General features: G+C 39.0%; 1 protein-coding gene and 1 long non-coding RNA gene across 2 annotated transcripts in view; one reads left to right on the forward strand and one right to left on the reverse strand.

The window, feature by feature from the left end:
- Positions 1-21,530, reverse strand: part of LOC309661903 — a 1,098,809-nt gene that overhangs the window by 282,985 nt on the left and 794,294 nt on the right. The window lies entirely within an intron of this gene.
- Positions 1-21,530, forward strand: part of LOC309661845 (uncharacterized protein) — a 114,383-nt gene that overhangs the window by 24,498 nt on the left and 68,355 nt on the right. Inside the window, exons 2-4 of the mRNA XM_082463986.1 lie at positions 871-1,053; positions 1,849-1,892; positions 2,802-3,081. Of these exons, the coding sequence (XP_082320112.1) occupies positions 1,025-1,053; positions 1,849-1,892; positions 2,802-3,081 (353 nt within the window). The 5' untranslated portion in view covers positions 871-1,024. The remainder of the gene's footprint in view (positions 1-870; positions 1,054-1,848; positions 1,893-2,801; positions 3,082-21,530) is intronic.

A 21,530-nucleotide genomic window follows, 5' to 3' on the forward strand; every position in this document is an offset into this window, starting at 1 on the left:
AAAGTCTAATGCAGTTAAATAATAATCAGAAATAAGACATACGATTTTTGGAAAAGGGGAAAAAAATTAAGACTTTTTATAGAAGACAGAAATTCCTATTTTACCATGAGAGTGGGATATTTACTTTGTTCCCTACTTTATCTCTGATGGCCAGAGTACCTGTGTAACACATAGGTGCTCAATAAATACTTGTTGGTGGAAGGAAGGCTTAATGAAGAGAGGAAATCTCATGAGAAACCAGTACGCCAGAGAAACACCCTGGGAAAAGCTGTCTAAGAGCCATGGCTTTATGAGCTTTCTGGAGATTTGAACATGCCTCACATACTGCTGCTTCTCCAAATTTTCATTGTTTGGAATTTTGAGATTTATAAAAATCCAGTGATAGAAAATATGTGGACTTGATAGCTATCAATCAGATTCCTTCTCCACATAGAACTCCAGGAAAAACAAAACAAAACATAGTACTCCAGGTAACTACAACCAATTGATTGGAGTAGACAAGAGATCATATTGCCATCTATAATGTAAGACTTAATATTCTTTTTTCCTGGTCAAATAACTTCAATTATTTTATAATCAGCAGACTCACCTCCCTAGCATTAGCTGAAGACAGGTGATTTTTTTCCCCCTCAAATACTATTGTGGTAGTTTTAAAATAATCACAAATTCTTTGACATTTCTCTCTTTGATGGAGGGAAACTAATTCCCCTTCCACTGAGTATAGACTGGAGTGGACTTAGTGAATCTCTTCTAATGAAAAGAATATAATGGGAGTGACAGTGTGAAACTTTGAAGACTGGCTATAAAAGGCACTGTGACTTACTGCTAATTCTCTTTCTCTCTCTCTCTCTCTTTCTGTCTCTCCCTCAGATGATTCACTGTGGGAAAGTTAGCTGCCACATGGCAAGAAACCAAGGCCTCCTGCAGATAGACATGTGCGTGAGCCATCGAGCAGGGCTCCTCCAGCCCCAGTCAGGCCTTCAGGTGAGACTGCAGCATCTGCCAACGTCGTAACTACAACCTAATGAGGGGCTCTGAGCCAGAGCCACCCAGGTAAGCCGCTTCTGAATTCCTGACCCTGAATAGAAACTGAATAATACATGTTTACTGTTTAAACCACTAAGTTTCAGAGTAATGTTTAATGTGTAAAAGGATAACAATACATTTATATTAAAGTATTTTAAAGAAATAAAACTCATTTACAGCCTCTTTTAAAACGCACCCTCGTGTATTCCCAATTTCACCACGTTGGTGTTGCCAACTTAGCTACTTATCCAGCAATACCTGCTTTTTTCTTTCTTCCAAAGCAGGGTCAGAAAACCCTTTTTATAGAGGGCCAGATAGTAAATAGTTTAGGCCTTGTAGGCCGTGTGGTCTCTGTCACAATTACTCAACTCTGCCCTTGAAGCATGAAAGCAGCTGTAGACAATATTTAAATGAATGAGTGTGGCTATGTTCTAATAAAAGTTTATTTATGGACATTGAAATTTGAATTTCACATAATTTTCACATCACGAAATGTTATTTTTCTTTTGGCTTTTTTCACCCACCAAAAATGTAAAAGCCATTCTTAACTTGTAGGTCACTTAAAACCAGGCAGTGGGCCAGATTTGGCCCACGGTGTAGTTTGCCAATTCCTGTACTAAAGTAATAGAATTCTTGATATTTAGCTGGCACATGGATGCCCAAAATAAAGACAACATTTTTTTCAGACAGTAGCCATGTAACCACGCTATGGTTACTGGGAATTAGGTGTAAATGATATGTAAAAATTTTGAGTCATGCTCTTAAAGGGAAGTGGTGGATTCTCCCCTTTTATTCCCCCCCTTTTCACTTCCCACTGGCTAGAATGAAGATCACCTTGGACCGTGTGGATGGCAGAAATGTCCTTGGTATGGTATAACAAATAGAAAGAGCCAGAATTCCTGCCTCTGGGCCACGTGCAGTCATACTGTTATGAGAATGACAAGTAAGACTACAATTGTTTTGTATAGGGACCTCTGTTTTTAGGTCCTTTTCACACTTTGCCAAATCTATATTCTAACTAATTCAGCTGGTTAGACTTTGGCTAACATCTCTAAATGTAATGACAGGTTAATGTGTAGTACTTTCAAGAAGCACTGCAGACAGTGATTAACAGCTATGTGTGGAGTTAAAAAACTCACTCTTGGTTCCTTATCAAGTCAGGATAGTCTGGATATAGGACAGCTTTGACGTTTTTAAAACCAGAATTAATAAACAATTGCAGGCGTTTACCTTTTCTTCTGATTGTTGATTTCCTGCAGTTTGGAAGTGAACAAATGTGTCTTTGTATCCCTTTTCTCCTCCGTCTATCACACTTATGGCCAAGGCAGGAACATTGTTAATTGGGAGAAACATAAACAATTTACTCCTTATAATCTCTGAGGAATAATTAATTCACATTGTCTTTTGTGGAGCTTATTTATATAAATGAATGGGTTTAAAAATTCACCCTCCTGCCACCCCCGTGGTCCTATGGATTTTCTCAGTTATATGATAGCTGAAAGAAATTGTAGTTATAAGAGACATACTTATCTTGTGAGCATATTTTATTTTCCCCAGCAGAACGTGGGGGGTCCCAGGCTGTGAACAACAGTGGGGAAATGATCCCACAGTCTCGAAGTCTGGAAACCAGTCTGAGACTCATCAGCCACCACTTGGCAGCACCAACGGATCAGGCATTGTCCAAACACAATTGTTGTGAGCTCTCGTGCTGACGTACAGTATTTCCCATTCATCTCTTTGCCCCTTTTCTCTCCTTTTTTTTCTCTCCCCGCCAGAAACCAAACTAGCTTGGACTCGTCTTCCAAGTCCTGGCTGCTGGAGTCCCCGAGAGATTTCAGGGAGAAGCAGTCTTGGCCGAGGGTTAGAGCCAGAGGCCGGCCGGGGAAGGGAACAATGTCTGGGTGTTGAGAGCAGCTGGAGCTTCGGAGGGAGAAAAGCAGCTTGGCGAATGAGGAAAGAATGTGCTTGTCACTTCAAGAGGCAAGAAACTTCGATTTCCCTCCTGCCTCTGCCAACAAGTGTTTATTGGAAAGGACAGAGTAGTGGTGATGGCAGGTGACTTTGGTTTGGATTTTATGGAATTTTTCGTGTTTATTTTACCTTCTCAAAGAAAAGATAAATGTACAAATCCCACAGTTAACTATTCTGAATTCTGCTTGTGTTTTTATTGGAGAAGTGAGTGTTGTTCCTCAGAGTTATTTTTAAGAATGCCACCCCTGGCCCATTTTGAAACTCTGCTTGCTTTCCTTGCATGTAAGCTAATATATGTGATAGGGATTTTGGAGAAAAGTAGCAGAGTGTATTTAAATGGAAAGTGAAGCCCAAGGGAGAAAAGATCCTGTTCTGAGAACATGAGAGAATTTACAGTTGGAGGAATCAGATGGGCCCATTTAGACAAAATAGGAAAGTTTTAGCTGAAACCAAAGGTGAGTTTACTAAAAGTTTGACATAGTTGGGGGGAAAAGTTTTTAAGATGTCATACTCTTTGGTCATGTTTTGATTTCTCTCTGATTTTCTTGGATTTTTATGGAAATGGATAGAACAACAGAGACTATTTTCCCATTCTGAATTCCATTCGTTAGACTTGGAAAGTGTGACCTGATTTTAAGTATGCCTTTTAAAATGAACAAAAAGACAATCCAATATTAATATTTGAAAAATAATGTTACCATTTTAAAATCTCTTTCCTCCCTTTCTGAACTCTCAACATTTTTGCCTACTTTCAGAATTCTCCCTTTAATTGTACTTAACTGCTATTTTTTAAATTTGGCAGTGGGAATGTTAGTTAGTTGGATCTTGGGACATAAATACATCTAAAAGTTAAAATGGGGAATAAGTGGGAGTATTGGGAAGGGAAAAAACATTTCTTGAGTTCTACCTCTGTGACAGACCCCTTTACTAGGTACTTTCCTTGTTAGAATCTGTGAAGTAAGAATTATTATGACCATTTTAAAGAAGGGAGACTGAGGCTCAGTGAGGGTCTTTATAACTTGTCTAATATTACCTGATATTCTATTAATGGTAAAGTCAAGTTATCTGGATTTAAACTTAGTTTTGATTCCAAAGTCCATATTCTTTCCATTGCCCTGATATTGTCCACATAATAATATCTGGGTTGATAATGTTTAAATTGATTAATCATTAAAAATTTATTGATCAGAAGTAACCTGTATATATTATTTAGGGCTCCTCTTTTGCTAGTGTGTTGTGATTCTAGGTAATGAGACTTTATTACAAGGATTCAAGGGACTACAGAGTCTTCAACTATATAGTTACTTTGCATCTCCAAATTTCCAAGACTGGAATTAGTACTCTCAAGAAAAAAATAATCTGATGTGGTCTCTTGTCATTACCCACGATGAAGTTCCTGACCTGGCAAGGTTCACCAAACCACTTCAGACGTGGTGGCTTCCTCCACATCCAAACTGTGCGATAACTTAACCTTTAACTTGGGCACTCTTTTCTGAGGCCAGAGTAGAAGTTTCACAAGGTATATCTGGTGTAAATCATTGCAAATTTTTTGTAGGAAGTGTCTCTTAGGGCTGCTGTTCTTAGAAGGAGATTGTGAGCAAAGCAGGAACTTGGAATTTTGTACTCTTTCCCAGCACATGAAGAAACAAACTGGATGTAAAGAAGTCAATGAAAAGAAGTCAGTGAGGGCTTCCCTGGTGGCGCAGTGGTTAAGAATCTGCCTGCCAATGCAGGGAACACGGGTTCAAGCCGTGGTCCGGGAAGATCCCACATGCTGCAGAGAACTAAGCCCGTGCGCCACAACTACTGAGCCTGCCCTCTAGGGCCTGCGAGCCACAACTACTGAGCCCTCATGCCACAACTACTGAAGCCCACGGGCCTAGAGCCTGTGCTCCGCAACAAGAGAAGCCACCGCAATGAGAAGCCCGCACACGCAACAAAGAGTAGCCCCTGCTCACTGCAACTAGAGAAAGCCCATGCACAGCAGCGACGACCCAACGCAGCCAAAAACTTAAAAAAAAAAAAAATAAATAAAAAACAAAGAGCCTTTCCAATGGGTTGACATAATTTTTTTTTTTGAGTATCTGTTTTGCGCGAATCATGGTGCGAATATTAAGAATCATTTTAGAAACTGGAAAAATTCTTAACCCAGAGAGATCATTACTTTGCTTTGCTGTGTTTCCACATACAGTAAATTCAACACAAACATGGCTTAGGGAGTATCTTAACCACTCTGGAAATGTAGAAGTATTTCTTATAATCCAGAATATTTAATCAGAACTTCGATTCCCCAAGCATTCTGAGTAATCAGTATTTTCCTTTGTGAGTTTCAGATGAAGAATTATTTGTATGATGACATATCTGGGTTGTTCAATACACTTTCTTCTGAATCTTTCTTTAGCATGATGTGAGGTATACTTGGGAAATGTGCATTTAAATAGTAACAGCAGTGATTGTAGTGAATTCCAAGTGGGGATTTCATGCTCTAATTTCTGTGAATTGAGGGGTAATATTTTTATGTTATTGTTTTCTATAATAAAACCTAAACCCAGCTGCACATGTCTGGCAATTTAAAAGTTTCAATAAACTAATGCTTGGTAATAATACTGACCTATTTCTCCTAAGGATTAAATAAGTGGAGGTTTTATTTTACAACTACTTTTTAAAATAGTGTGTTATCATGTAGAACCAATGCTACGGGTATAATAGAACTTTGCTGTTAAGTCAATTGAATAAAACGTACAGAGTTTTTTCTCTTGGCCAACACTCTCCTTTATAGGGCAAAGCAGATCAGAGCAGTTGACCAGGGTGTTATATCTGCATAGGCCCCACATTGCTCTTGTCTTTTTTGTAAAATTGAATATATCTTAATAGACATACTTTTATGTCTAAAATTGAAGAACCTATTTATAGATATTGCAGTCTAATATTTTAGTGATTCACTAAGTAAATTATTAAATAAAAATATTTATTAAGGGGTAATTTTTAATTTCCTAGTTTTTTTTTAAATTAATTAATTTTATTTTTGGCTGCGTTGGGTCTTCGTTGCTGTGCATGGGCTTTCTCTAGTTGTGGCTAGCGGGGGCTACTCTTATTGCAGTGCATGGGCTTCTCATTGCGGTGGCTTCTCTTGTTGCGGAGCACGGACTCCAGAGCGCAGGCACAGTAATTGTGGCTCACGGGCCTAGTTGCTCCGCGGCATGTGGGATCCTCCCAGACCAGGGCTCGAAGCGGTGTCCCCTGCATTGGCAGGCGGATTCTTAACGACTGTGCCACCAGGGAAGCAGCACAGGGTATATCATTCTCAATATTTTGAAAGCTCATGTATTTACGATTAAAAAACAACTGGATAGAAAACATTATCTGGGTATATCAACTATCAACATGCCAAGTCTGGGCTTTTTTAGGACTTAATTCTGGGCTACCACTGAACATGGTCTGGCCTCACCTTTTGGCCTGGGTGCTCAGTTTTTTTAGTGCTTGAATTACAAGGCATCAGGGAGACTAAACAGAGCTTAGCACACCTACATTTATGTATAGTAATTTAGCTTTATGTAAAGCTTTAGCAATTTAGTAGAGAGGTTAATCACCTAGGTTGCTGGAGACAGACTGCTTGATGAAACCCTGGCTTTGGTTTTTACTAGGCTTTAACATTGGTCAAGTTTTGTGACCTCTGTCGGTCTCAGTGTCATCATCTGAAAAATTAGGAAGATAACAGTACCTCATCTGTATGAAGTGTGAATGAAATGATGCTTGTCAAGCACTGAGCACAACTCCTGGCAATACTAAAGACTTAATAAATGTTAGATGTTATGATTGTTGTTGATGATGTTGTGACTGTTGTGGTTCTTCATCTTTTTATTACTACCATGAGTATTTATATCATATCAACCAGAAAGTTAATATAATGTAAATTTATAATGAAACATGGGATAGTGCCTGGAATGCTTGTGTAACCTCTCTTCATTTCTTGGTTTAAAGATAATTTAGATATAGAACCAATAGTTAGAAAGCTGCCTGGTTAATGAGGACAAAATTTCAGTTTATAGACAAATTAAAGCATCAATTATTTATTTATTTATCTATCTATTTATTTATTTTGCTTTTAGCTGGCATGAACCCATCTTACTATAGTAATCTCTGCTTACTTCTGCTGATAGAATGCTGAGTAAATTTATCTTTGATTAATTCTTTTTACTGAGGTGAAATTCACATAACATACAAGTAACCATTTTAAAGTGTACAATTCATTGGCATTTACTACATTCACAGTGTTGTGCAAACACTCCCTGTATGTAGTTACAAAACATTTCATCACCCCAAACAAAACCTCATGCCCATAAATCAGTCACTCCTCATTTCCTGCTCCCCCTAGCCCCTGGCAGCCACCAATTTGCTTTCTGTCTTTATGGATTTACCTATTTTGGGTACTTCATATAAATGGAATCATACAGTATGTGACCTTTTATGTCTGGCTTCTTTCACTTAGCTTAATATTTTCAAGGTCCATCCACATTGTAGCATGGATCAGTACTTCATTCCTTTTTTATGGCTGAGTAATATTCCATTGTATGTATATGCTATATTCTGTTTATCCACTCATCTGCTGATGGTCTTTGATTAATTTTTAAAATGGAAAATTACTTAATAAATACAGCCCAATAAAAAATACTTTCAACATGGGATTCAAAAGGGAAAATATTAAGATTATGAGATATAAACTCTATATAGCAACCACTGGATCTCCAATGACTAGTATATTTTATGGCACATAGTAGATACTCAGCAGATATTTATTGCATGAGTGAATGAATAAACCACTGTAATATGTTAAAAACTGACTTAAATATAGAATAAATGCTCTCTGTTGCACAAACCCAAGTAAAAGGCAGAGGGCAAGGGAGCTCAATAGCGTCCACCCGGGTCAATCATAAGGGCACAAAGCGGAATGGAGAAGGGTGGATCTGGAGGGGCGAACTGAGAAAGCCAACATATGCACCAAGAGTCACCCAAGTCGTAAGTGGGCAAGTCCTGCATCTCTTATTCAGGGCTGTGTAAGCATGAGTGTGCTTCCCCTCATTAAACCTCATATTCTGGCTATTAATGTAAGGAGTTAAAAATAGCATATAAAAACTAATGATTTTGATTAATATACAGTTGCATTTTTGGAAACGGGAAATTTAAGACCCACAGAGTGACAGTAATGTGAAACTTTAGAAAAATTGAAACTTACCACACAATGTACATCGTATGCCCTAGATCTGATTGCAAAGAAGCAAAATGAAATTAATAGAAATTTTGCCAGTTTAAGGACTCTGGGAAAAGATCTTGTGCTGAAAGAACTCACTACACTTTTGCAAACATAAATCAACTTTAAGACATAATTTTCCTTGAATGGTTAAAGAATGAATGTCCTTGTTAACCTATTTTATGGGCATAATCAGAATACTTTCACCACCCAAAGCACTGTTTGGTTATTCTGCAGATTGTAATGAATTTGGTCTGCTTTAGAATTGCCTTATGTCCCATATGCTATAATTTTTTAAGCTGGGAGTAATTTCATGATGCTTTTGTTTAGCTAGCTTAAGATTTAAACATAAATGCTTATAAATAATTTTTTAACAATAGTTTTGTGATTTATGGACTTGCCAGGAATAGATGTAGTCTATATACAGAGCAGTTTGACATATTTTATTGAGAGAGAGAAAATTAAGAGGTTGGGAGAAAGAAACATACATGAGTAAAAAACATGTAAATCATATATGGGAAATGGCTAAAGAAATGGATGTAATTTAACTTAAATAAGGGGTGTTTGAAGACCAATTAATATGGAATTAGTATGCTGACTAGATCTTTCTCTTTATTAAGGGCACAGGATAATGAACTTAATATAAGTTAAGGGGCTTCCCTGGCGGCGCAGTGGTTGAGAATCTGCCTGCTAATGCAGGGGACACGGGTTCGAGCCCTGGTCTGGGAGGATCCCACATGCCGCGGAGCAAGTAGGCCCGTGAGCAACAACTGCTGAGCCTGCGCTCCGCAACAAGAGAGGCCACGATAGTGAGAGGCCCGCACACCGCGATGAAGAGTGGCCCCCGCTTGCCACAACTAGAGAAAGCCCTCACACAGAAACGAAGACCCAACACAGCCATAAATAAATAAATAAATTAATTAATTAAAAAAAAAAAAAAGAATATAAGTTAAGGATATGATTACTGGATTCAAATAGACTTGGGTAAGAGTCCCATCTCCAAACGCTAGCAGATTATAACTTTGGCAGATTCCTTAATTATCTGACCTTCAGTTTTCCCATATGAAAAATACAGATAATAACAATAATTACGTTATCACGTTGTGGGGAGGATTAAATGGGCTCAAATCTGCACCCTGATGCACAGCAAACATCCAATAAATGTAAGCTACTTTTATTGTTCAAAGTCAAGGACAATTTAAATATTGGAGAGGATCATCAAAGGAGTAAATCGTTCACTTGAGAGCAGCTGAGGATATGAGAGGGTCATCTCTGTCTGCAAGCAACATTCTTCTCCAGGTGATCCATTTACGTATTTTTCTCGTCCACGATCCTAGAAGTAAACTATAAATAAGGAGCAACTGTTGTAAAAATACTTTTTATACTCTTTCAGTGTTGGCTGGCTATCTTTGGGAAGGAAAATTTTGCTACTGAAATTTCATGTTTGTCACTCTGAAAGTGGGTTGGAATCAGCCTAGCTGCTGATGGGACTATACCGAAGTTTCCAGTTGGGAGTCGGTGTCTGAGGCATATGCTGCTCTACGTGCCCTGCTCTTATCTTTCGGGCAAGCCTCGCTATTTCAGTGAGACCAGCCATATCTGCCCAGTATTTTCTCCAAAGCCAAGGATGTCTACTTTGCCTGGGCATGTGGCAGGTGGAAGGGCCAGGGGATTGACACTCCAGGAGCAGCCCTCACCAATGACTCTTGGAGTTGGTGGATGAGTTCTTGAACTTTACTCCTTGGGTGAGAAAATATTCATTTACACTCTTTTCCCATGGGAACCATCCCAGTCACTCACATGGGACTGGCTTGATAATTCACCTTTATTGGCTGCCTCATCTTCCTTGGCTCCTTTCGCCTACTCTCCCTCCAGTGTTTGGGGTCACCTCTCAAGTAAATTGCTTGCATTAAAAATCCTTGTTTCAGAGTCTGCTTTGAGGGGGAGCCAAACTGAGGCAGGGTGTCAGTGACTTTCTTTTGTAATTTATATATTTTTCCAGCTTAATTGAGATATAATTGACATATAATTGTGTAAGTTTAAGGTGAAAAATGTATTGATTTGGTACACATATATATTGCATCTTTCATGTTTTCATCACAATACAGATTATAAGAGATTTGATGCAAATGGGAAAGGATGGGATGTATGGGGGGACTGGAAAGACGAATGTCCATTCATTTTAATTACAAACATGTTATTTAATACAGGCATACCTTGGAGATATGGCAGGTTTGGTCCCAGACCACCGCAATAAAGCAAATAGAGCATTAAAGCAAGTCACACATATTTTTTGTATTCCCAGTACATATAAAAGTTATGTGACATTGTACTGTAGTGTATTAAGTGTGCAACAGCATTATGTCTAAAAAAATAGTATACATACCTTAATTAAAAAATACTTTATTGCTAAAAAATGCCAACCATCATCTGAGCCCTCAGGGAGTCCTAATCTTTTTGCTGGTGGAGGGTCTTGCCTCGATGCTGATGGCTGCTCACTGATGAGGGTGGTGGCTGCTGAAGCTTGGGGTGGCCATGACAGCTTCATAAAATAAGACACCAGTGAAGTTTACTGCACTGATTGACACTTCCTTCCACAGACAATTTCACCGCAGCATGTAATGCTGTTTGACAGCATTTTACCCGTAGTAGAACTTTCAAAATTGGAGTCAATCCTTTCAAACCCTGCTGCTGCTTTATCAATTAAGTTTATGTAATACTGTAAATCCTTTGTTGGCATGTCAATAATTTTCACAACATCTTCACCAGGAGTAGATTTTTATCTCAAGAAACCACTTTCTTTGCTCATCCTCATTCATTAAAATTTTATCATGAGATTGCAGCAATTCAGTCCCATTTTCCGGCTCCACTTCTAATTCTAGTTCTCTTGCTATTTCTACCATGTCTGCAGTTACTTCCTCCACTGAAGTCTTGAACCCCTTAAAGTCATCAATGAGGGTTGGAATCAACTTCTAATCTCTTGTTAATGTTGGTATATTGACCTCTTCCCAGGAATCACAAATGTTCTTAATGGCATCCAGAATGATGAATCCTTATCAGAAGGTTTTCAGTTGACTTTGTCTAGATCCATCAGAGGAATCACTATCTATGGCAGCAATAGCCTTATGAAATTTATTACTTAAATAATAAGACTTGAAGTTGAAATTACTTGTTGATCCATGGGATGCAGAGTGGATTTTTATTTGTTAAGAGACATGGAAACAACATTAATCTGTTGTAACACCTCCATCAGAGCTGTTGGGTGATCAGGTGCATTGTCGTTGAGCAGTAATATTTCGAAAGGAATTTTTTCTGAGCAGTAGATCTCAACAGTGGGCTTAAAATATTCAGTAAATCATGTTGTCCACAGATGTGCTGTCATCCAGGCTTTGTTATTCCATTTATAGAGTACAGGCAGAGTAGATTTAGCATAAATCTTTTTTTTTTTAGCATAATTCTTAAGGGCAGTAAAGTTTTCAGAATGGTAAATGAACATGGGCTTCTACTTAAAGTCACCAGCTGCATTAGTCCCTAATAAGAGAGTCAGCCTGTCCTTTGAAGCCAGGCATTGACTTCTCCTCTTTAGCTATGAAAGTCCTAGATGGCATCTTATTCTGATAGAAGGCTGTTTTATCTACATTGAAAATCTGTTGTTTAGTGTAGCCACCTTCATTAATGATCTTAGCTAGATCTCCTTGATAATTTGCTGCAGCTTCTACATCAGCACCTGCTGTTTCACTTTGCATTTTTATCTTACGGAGACAGCTTCTTCCCTTAAACCTCATGAACCAACCTCTGCTAGCTTCAAACCTTTCCTCTGCAGCTTCCTCACCTCTCTCAGCCTTCACAGAATTGAAGAGAGTTAGGGCTTTGCTCTGGATCAGGCTTTGGCTTAAAGAAATGTTCATGGCACCCCAAAACAATTGCAATAGTAACATCAAAGTCAGTGATCACAGATGATCATAACAAATATAATAATAATGAGAAAGTTTGAAATATTTCAAGAGTTACCAAAACGTGACACAGAGACACAAAGTGAGCAAATGCTGTTAAAAAAAAAAAATGGCACTGAGAGGCTTGCTTGATGCATAGTTGCCACAAACATTCAATTTGTTAAAGCACGGCATCTGTGAAACAATAAAGTGAAGGGCAATAAAATGAGGCATACCTTTACGAGGTGCCAGACCCTGGGCTAAACACTGGTGGCAAAAAACATGGGTCCTGCCCTGGAGAGACTCACATTCTTTTAGGAAACACAGACATAGCAATTCTTCATTAAAATCCAAGGTGACCCATGACTTATTTAAGCAAACTGAGTGCAAAGTGCTTATGGGAGTAAAGATGGGAAAGAAGCCCAGAAGGCTGATGGAGGTGTACTTCAGATTCCGTGATATTTCTACTAAAGGATGAGTAGGACTTTGGTGGAATAAGGTTGAGAAGAGCCTTCTAAGCAGGGAAAACATCTTGCATAGAGCTTGAAGATGCATGGAGTGTTTGGCTGGACAGTTGGAGAAAAGTTTATTGTGGGGTAGAAAAGTGGCAGGAGATAAGGCTGAGAGAGTGGAAGAGCCTGAACATGTAAGTTGTAGAACAGATGATAGCATGGAGAAGGACTTGATGCATCAGAAAAAGCAAGTGCCATCATGGCTTGTTCTAACACTTCCTTTTCTATATGTCTCCAGGGCAAGGAGAAAAGGGAGAGGAGAAGAAACTCACAAGAGAGGCTGTGTATTTTCAGCTACCATTAATGAATGATGATCATTTGCCAGGCCCTTCCCAAACCTTATCCCATTTTATCATCTTGATAAGCCTTTGAGATAGGACTATTAAGACCTTTCACTGGTGAGGACATCGAGGATCAGAAGAGGTCTAGAAAGTTTTAAAGTTCAGAGTTCATGATTGCCTGATTCCAAAGCCATTAACCACTGCATTATACTACTTCTCTTTTCGAAGAAGCAAATGTGGGGTGGACAGAAGTTGCTGTGATTGTTATTGTCTGGATTGGTGCGACAGCTAGGTGCAGGCCGCTGAAAGGAGAGCCCCAGTTGCTGACTTCTGCTTATCTGGGGCAACGAAGAAACCAGAAGGAGCAGCCATCGTGTTGAAAGTCATTTGTTTTTATTATTTACTTTGGTGAAGTCTCCAAGAAGTATTTTGGATTTGGAGTATTTGTTTGTTCAATAAATTCATTCTTAGCAATTGCTAAAATCATCCAACGGAGGAAGAAAGAATAAAAAATTAGCTTAAGTCACAACAAGGGCAATGCCAGTGCTATAGAGCAAGTGAGTTTTGGCCTGTGGTTGATTATTTCCTCTAAGAGCCCTCATACAGTACCACAGTTAATTCTACAGCACTTCAAAGTTTATCTTTTCTTTTGTAAAAGCCTTAAATAAACAAAATCATAGCTTTTCTGCTATGTTCCCAGCACTTTTGAACTCTTTGATTTCTTTTGAAGTTTAATGGTTGTCTTCAGAATCTAGTTACTTGAATGAAAATTTTTGCCATTAAATTGTCAGTTAACAACAGCTCAGGAGAAAGTTGACCTAATTGGCCTGACTTTTAAGTTTTTTTCGATTAACACCATTCTTAAATCCAGATAGACAAAAAGATAAAATGGACCATATCTTTTCATAAATAATGAAAAAACAGACATTTAAATGCTTTTGAAAATGCTAAGCACCATGCATTCTCATGCTACACTATAGTAGAACAGGGAAGGAGTACAGAGACAATCTAGGAAATGGGATGCTCCCTTTTAAGCATGTGATCAAAGCATTAATGAAAAAGCTCTGCAAATTCCACAATAATTGATTCTTAATCTTCTTCTAGACCAGTAAATAGTCTTATAATAAAAATCTACTATAGTCAGTGCAACTTAAAAATTTTTTTTAAACATTAAAAAAAAAATCTTAAAAACATTCCATTTCTGTAATGGATTTTAAAATACCCACATCATCAGGGGCCCTAAAATCTACACCCCAGAGTTATAAGAACATCATGGAGTGTGGGGACTGGACATTTTGAGCAGTAATTGTTTCAGGTGGCAATCTTATCGTCAGCTTTAAGTCATCTTCCCATCAGCCACTTGAAACCCTTTAGAACTGCGACAGTGTTCACTCTATATCACAGACTCCCAGGGGTCTTTGATAAACAACCTGGAAGTTAAGTTGCTGCTTGTGATGATGGCTGCTTCCTCTTTAGGCTGCAGAGGAAAAAATCTGATGCATTCATCTAAAAACTTTATTTGCTATGGGAATTGCTTTGGCTAATGCAACTTTTAAGATCTGTTGGTTCACTCAAAGGTCAAGGAACATTTATATAAGGAATCTTCAATAACATTCTTTCAGCTTGGCAAGCCGTGAATGCCCTGATGCCAGTTTTTCCCTCTTTTGAGTATTAAATTTTCATACGCCTTCACTTGAATTCCCACCAAATAGTGAAATTGTGTTTAAAATATGCAGATAACTTCGTGTAAAGCTAGAGACTTTTGTTCTACTTTTATGTCCGTATGTCCTGACCCTCCTGAATAAGTCCGCAATAAGGGTCCCTCTGCCCAGTGTCGTCTGAGGCAATAGAATGAGACTGAGTTCGGTCAGAAGCAAAGGAAAGCTTTATTCCTTGGTAAGAGAATGGAGAGGTGTGAGCTCGCGCGGCACATGCCCTCCCGCTGCTCTACCCGACAGGCCGTGGGCGGGGCTGCTTTATGTGGATCTCATCAGCGGGGAGGGGAGAGAGTGGAGTTCTCGCGCGAGCGAGGCAGGCGCAGCTGTGCTGCTCAGGTTCCGGATTGCAGTGCCGGGTGCAGTGTCTCTGCGCACGGCCCACCGCAGCCATCTTGTATTGCTGAGTCATGCACAGCGCTTTTGTACGTGGCCCGCTGAGCTGCAGTGTCCGGCACAATGGTTTTGCACTAGGAACTCTGGTTTGAGGGGTCGGGGCAAGGCCTCTGCCCAGGGCCCCCTACAAGCAAGTGAAACTAGACGAAACACAAAGGAAAAGGAAAAGAAAGGTAAGATTTTATTACTCAGATTCTATTTTTATTTTCCGGGAATTGTTAATGGGCTTTGCCGGTGACAAATACCCCCTCTGTCTTTTGTCCTGCCCCTCATTCTTGAGGGGTGCAGGTCCGTCTGTAACTATTTCCTGCAGGTTTGGGACATCGTCATAACCGCGGGGAGAGGAACAGAGCTTCTCCCCAGCTGCGTTTAGACGTTTGTCCCTAGGCCTCAGCCCTGTCTGCATCCCTGAGCGACCACCATTTGTTTAACCTTTTGGAGACAAAGAACACCAGACTATTTAAAATACATGGCCCAGGGCTTCCCTGGTGGCGCAGTGGTTAAGAATCCACCTGCCAATGCAGGAGACACGGGTTCGAGCCCTGTTCCGGGAAGATCTCACATGCCACGGAGCAACTAAGCCCTGAGCCACAACTACTGAGCCTGCGCTCTAGAGCCTGTGTGCCACAACTACTGAAACCCACACACCTAGAGTCTGTGCTCCGCAGCAAGAGAAGCCACTGCAATGAGAAGCCCGTACACTGCAACAAATAGTAGCCCCCTCTCGCCGCAACTAGAGAAAGCTTGTGTGCAGCAACAAAGACCCAATGCAGCCAAAAAGAAATAAAATTAAATTTAAAAGTAAAATACATGGCCCAAATATTAGCAAGAAAATAATGGTCAAGTGACAAATTATTCTAAAAATAAAGGTATCTAGGTCTTTCGCCTGTAGGCACAAGACCTGTGTGGCCTGATGTGAAGGCTCACTGCGATGGCCTGAATATCTCTAGTCACACTTTTGTTGTTTTTCGGAAGCAGAGAAAGGTTCACAGGGAGTAGTCCAGGGGGTCTGTTGCTGTTTTTTAACCTCTTCTGAAAGTTTGGTGATCCGAATGGTCAGGTGTGGATATTAAAGATACTACATTGATCTAAGAAGGAACTAGTTTTGTGGAGTTATAGACGCTTGTAATTATACACACAAAAACATACTTGGGGGACATCTTGGGGCATGATTTGAGTAATTTTTCCCCTTGTGTAAGTAAGTTACTCTGGTTTGCAGTACAACATCATTCTATAGAATGTTAAGTGGAAGTAAATGCTCCCTACTTTTCATGTGGAAGTGGACCAATGTCCATAAAGAGTGGCAAATAAAATTAATAATGATTCCACAAAAAAAAAAAATGTAGTAGTCCAGGGGGTCTGTTTGCCCCAGGTTGTCTCTCCGCTGTTTGGGGCTTAGGGTCTCTCTTTACTGGAGTGTGATGTACCCACAAAGTGATCCCCTGCAACTTCAGGGCAGATTGGGTGGTTGGGGTCACCAAGTGGGGTCATTTCCCCTTAGGAGTGAGCTGATCTTGCAGGCTGCCGGTTTTCCAGGTTTTTAGGTTCACCCAGTCTCCTGACCAGAAAGAGTGGAAAGCCAGGTCAGTGGGTGTGGGCAGCACGTGGTTACCATATTCCGTGAGGGCTTTCATGGTTTCTCCTACCTGGAGGGCACACTTGAGTTGTTCCATTTTGAGGGGGTTAAGGTGTCCCTTCTCTTGGGCTTGGGGAATGGGTCTACCATACCTGAATTCAAACACACTTTAATTTTTCCCTTGGGGCAATCAAAAGCAACTTAATCCAATTTTCTTGAGTCTCCTGGTATAGTTTGTCTAAGGCCAGTTTCAAGGTCTGATTGAATCTCCCTACTTTCCCGGATGATTGGGGTCACCAGGCTGAGTGCAAGGTTCATTTTATGCCTAGGGCACTTGTTATCCCCTTCATCACTTGAGACACAAATGCTGGACCATTATCACTTTGTAGGGATCCTAAGCCCAGACCTGGGGATTATTTCTTTTAGCCACTTCAGCTACCATTTCAGTTCTAGCAGGGAATGCTTCTATCCACCCAGAAAATGTGTCTACTGGCACCAAGAGTTATCTGAAATTGCCCGATACTCTCAGCATCACAGTGAAATCAGTCTGCAAACCTTCCCCAGGATATGTCCCCCTGGTCTGAGTGGACCTTATCTGGGGGCTTCTAGGGGGTTTGGTGTTGGAGTGGTTTATTTTGCATATGGGAACTGTCTCAACTATGTGACCAATTATACTTTTCATGCCAGGAGTTACCATGACCACAACTAACCACTCTCTCACTTCATCCTAGCTTACCCTTCCCCCTATTGGTGTCCTCAAGTACATTCTCTATGTCTGTGTCTTTTCCTGTCCTGCCCGTAGGTTCATCAGAACCAGTTTTTTTTTTTTAGATTGTTCTAGAAAAAACATTCACTTATTGCCAGAGGCTAAAAGAGAAAGGGCAGATTTTAAAAACTTGAACATATAGTGTTCTATAGTTGAGTTAGTATTTCTCTCTCCACAGGAACATTTTCTTCCCTCCTGCTTCCCCAGATTTACTAAGACAAGGACTGTGTTTCATTTATTGTTGTATATCTGGAACCTCACATCTGTCTTGTAATAAGATTGGATGCTAAAGAAATATTTGTTAAATTGCGCAAACTAAACTGATTTCTTTTTATATGCTATTTGTTCTAGATTTGCTTATTCTGCTGTACTGAGGGATCATAGAGTTACTATGATTGTTATTCTTTTAAGACTTAGAAAGAAGCAACTAAGCAGCAGTGGCATAAATAGTAACATCATCTTTTTTTTTTTTTTTTTTTTTTACATCATCTGTTTTTATGAATCAACATGCAGAAGAAGACTTAGAGACAAATTTCAGGCTTAATTATAGAATGTCCATTTCTATATTCAGTCTACAGAAAACTTGACATTTTTCCAGTGTCTACCCAAAGAAGATAAAATGTTAATTTCCAGTGAGTTCAGTCCAATTATTCCTCAGAATTTCTTTCCTAAACTTTCTCTTAAAGCCAAACAATGAATAGCTATGCCCCTCTGTACCTACTCCTACATTAGTGTCTTCCTTTATCACTTGCATTTGGTTATTTCTAACACTGGCCTTGTGAGGGGTTAGAACTAGAATCAGAAGTTGCAAACTGGTGGTCTGCACCCAAATATGGCTCACATAGTTTCTTTTGGTATTTTAAAAATTAGTATTTGTATTTGTGGGTCCCTAAATCCACCCTCAGGTTCAATGTGTGATTTACTAGAAGGACTTATAGAACAAAGAAAAACTGTTTTACTCATGGTTACAGTTTATTACATCAAAAGGATAAAGATTAAAATCAGCAATGAAAAAAGGTGCATAGGGCAAAGTTCAGGAGACATCAGGCAGAAGCTTCCAGTTGTCCTATCCCAGTAGTCATGGGTACAGTGCTCATTCTTCCAGCAACAATGTATGACAGCCTGCTTGGAATATTGCCAACCAGCAAAGCTACCTGAACCTTGGTGTCTAGTGTTTTTCTTGGTTGGTCACATAGGTGTGACTGACTGCCTATGTGGCTGGCCTTATTCTCCATTCTCTCCAGAGGTCAAGCTGATATCACATGACCCTAGGTCCGTATCATAAATCACATTGTTAGCATAGACTATCTGATGTGGTCCAAGGCCCTTAGGTAAACAAAGCAGTCTTACCAGGCGGGATATTCCAAGGGCTTAGAGGTTACCTTCTTGGAACCAAGCAAAGGCCAATCTTTCTTTGGAATGTAAAGAGCCAGTCCAGCCAATCCAGAGTATCCAGCCAATACTCTACTGCACAGTGTTAATCGTAAAACCTGTGAGGTTTAAGAGATTTCACATTAAATATGGATTTTTGGATTCTCTTGAAAAACTGGATGATCTGTCCCACATGTTAACCTGGCTGCCACTGATGGGAGCTGAGCAGCTTTTTTACTTTGAATAAGGCATGTGCTTTCTAGCTCACCAAAGTCCTTCAATATTACACCCAGTTTGTTTCACACAATTACATGACTTACTTGATTCTTATAAGTGTTAGATTATAGATGGTTTGGAAGCTAAGAGATATGTTGAAGATTGAGAATAAAATAAAAAAATATCAGCCTTTTACCTACTGGATTTGTCATGTGACTCCTCAGGTTGTTTTTCTACGTTACTCTGTTCACCATTTCTTTGCTTAACTCATGGGATAAATTGTTATTCTGAGAATATCATCATTATCCAAATAAAAGAACCAGAAGATTACTCTAGAGTAATAGTTGAAATTTTTTAAAAATCTGGGGTCTAAAAAGAATTTCTTTGCAGTAAAGTAACTATATATTGTCTACTTTTTCTAAACTCATTCATCCCTTTTTCTTCCTAAACTACTTTCACCAGAAATAAAGGAATCAATATTGTTCCTTATTTTAGCCAGTATCACATAGAAGGTTTAGTTTGGGAACCAGGACGTAAACTTTTCGATCGCATATGACCACTTGTAACACTTTTTACTGGGACCTGTTCTAAGTTACTCCCCTACAACCTGGCTACTAGGTTATAATGAAAGCAATTTGCAGGAAAAAAAATTGCCACACATTCAAGTATTTGTTAAATAGACATTCTTTAGAAAATAGGCACAAAACAATTGATATTCTTTGTTTGGTAAGCTTGACGAGTCCCAGCTCTGTGTCTTCTCAGATGCTTTGGCCGCCTTATCACAAGAATGTTTTGCTCAAAGCACACATCCATCAGTACAGAGACAGGAATGAGGCAACTGAATTCCTTCTGATCCAAGGGATCAAAGCAGGTCCTTTAGGAACCAAGCCTGAGTATTACCCATAAAGGTGCAGGCCAGAAGCTTCCAAGATTCTCAGTCTCTGTTCAAGTATGTTTGAAGGGTCATGAAAATATTTTAGCTAATCCACGTCTTGAATACCTTGAGCATATTTCTAACATTTGTCTCACTAATGAACAAACCAGTAATTTCTCCAATAAATTATGCTTATTTTATAATTTATTGGAGAAATTACTGGTTTGTTCATTAGTGAGACAAATAAGTAAGTAAGCACTGATACTTACTTCACTAGTTAACAAAGTCTCAGCTGTTGACTGAGATGTGGCTAACCAAATTGCCTGCAGTGGCCACCTTGGAGTGTGGCCTTTCTGAAATAACACCAGCTAACTCTCTTGTAGTCTGAATTTTATAGTGATTGCTTACCTTAGAGTTGAAGCTTAAACTAGCTGGCACATTCATAATACCACACTGTCTCTGCTGAATTATTTTAAAATAAATTACAATTATCTTAACACCTTTCCAGATTTCTAGTGGTAATGATTTCCAGATTACTCCTTGAGAGAGTAGATATCATATGACCTGTTCCCTACTCCAAAGCAGGAGATGCACTTTAAAATATCCACATATATAGATATCTGTCATATTCTTAAATTCTGTGGTCATTGCGGAGAAAGGAGAGACTTTGTGAGTTGATGGTTTTTATACTTTAACTCTTTTGCTGATACTTATTTTGAGAAAAAAATGCCAGTTTTTTTAAACTTAAAAAGTAATGATGAATAAAGGAATAAGACTTATATAGAGCATAAGTTTATAAAGCAATAAATCATAATGATAAACTAGCACCCAGAATGTATGGGTAAAAAAAAGTCTCGGTTTGCAGCAGCTTATTTGACTGGCTTTGAGATTGTTCTTTATAACAATGGGCAATCAGTTATAAAAATCTAAGAAATATTGTGTTAATCTTAGTACAATAACGTTAAAGCAAGTTGGTAATTACCAAGAATTGAAAGTTCCATTTGTAGCTATGTCCTGAGAGCCATTAAAAAGTCAGCTTTATTACTGAAAGTCCTGCAGGAAAGCTAAATTTGTTATTAAGACTCTGGAATTTTCTAGCTCCCAATCTCTTTTTTCCTCCACTAAAACAGTTGTTTTTACAGCATGGATTTGGATAACTAAAGTTTCTTAGGAACATAACGATCATATTATAACAGAATAGATGGTATTTAATGCAACACTAATAGTATGCATGGGACTAGAGAGAGACAGGTAAGAGGATTTGTGAATATTTGAGTCATTTCCTTTAAACCTTGTGATTTTGTCTTACAAGCAGACTTTTAGCTTATTAATGGTTCATTCTTTTGATGTTTAGGAGCAGAATAATGATTTTTCTTTCTTTAAAATTTATATCAAACAATGGGTACTTGAGCTTTACTCTTTGCTCTCAACACAAAATTAAATATTACGTTTTGTATATTTGTATACTCAATTGTGTATAATACGCATATAGTTATACCCTTGCATATACCAGTTATGAATCTAATTTTCTTCTCCAAAGAGTTCTTCCTTCACATGTTCAAATTATATCCATCTTAGGGTTTCTTCTCTTTGCCTGCTCACACAGCAGCACTCACACTGAAAGACAAAAGTGATTGGGAACATGC

Source organism: Balaenoptera physalus, assembly GCF_965194825.1.
Source record: "Balaenoptera physalus genome assembly, chromosome: 5".
NCBI classification, from domain to species: Eukaryota; Metazoa; Chordata; class Mammalia; order Artiodactyla; family Balaenopteridae; genus Balaenoptera; species Balaenoptera physalus.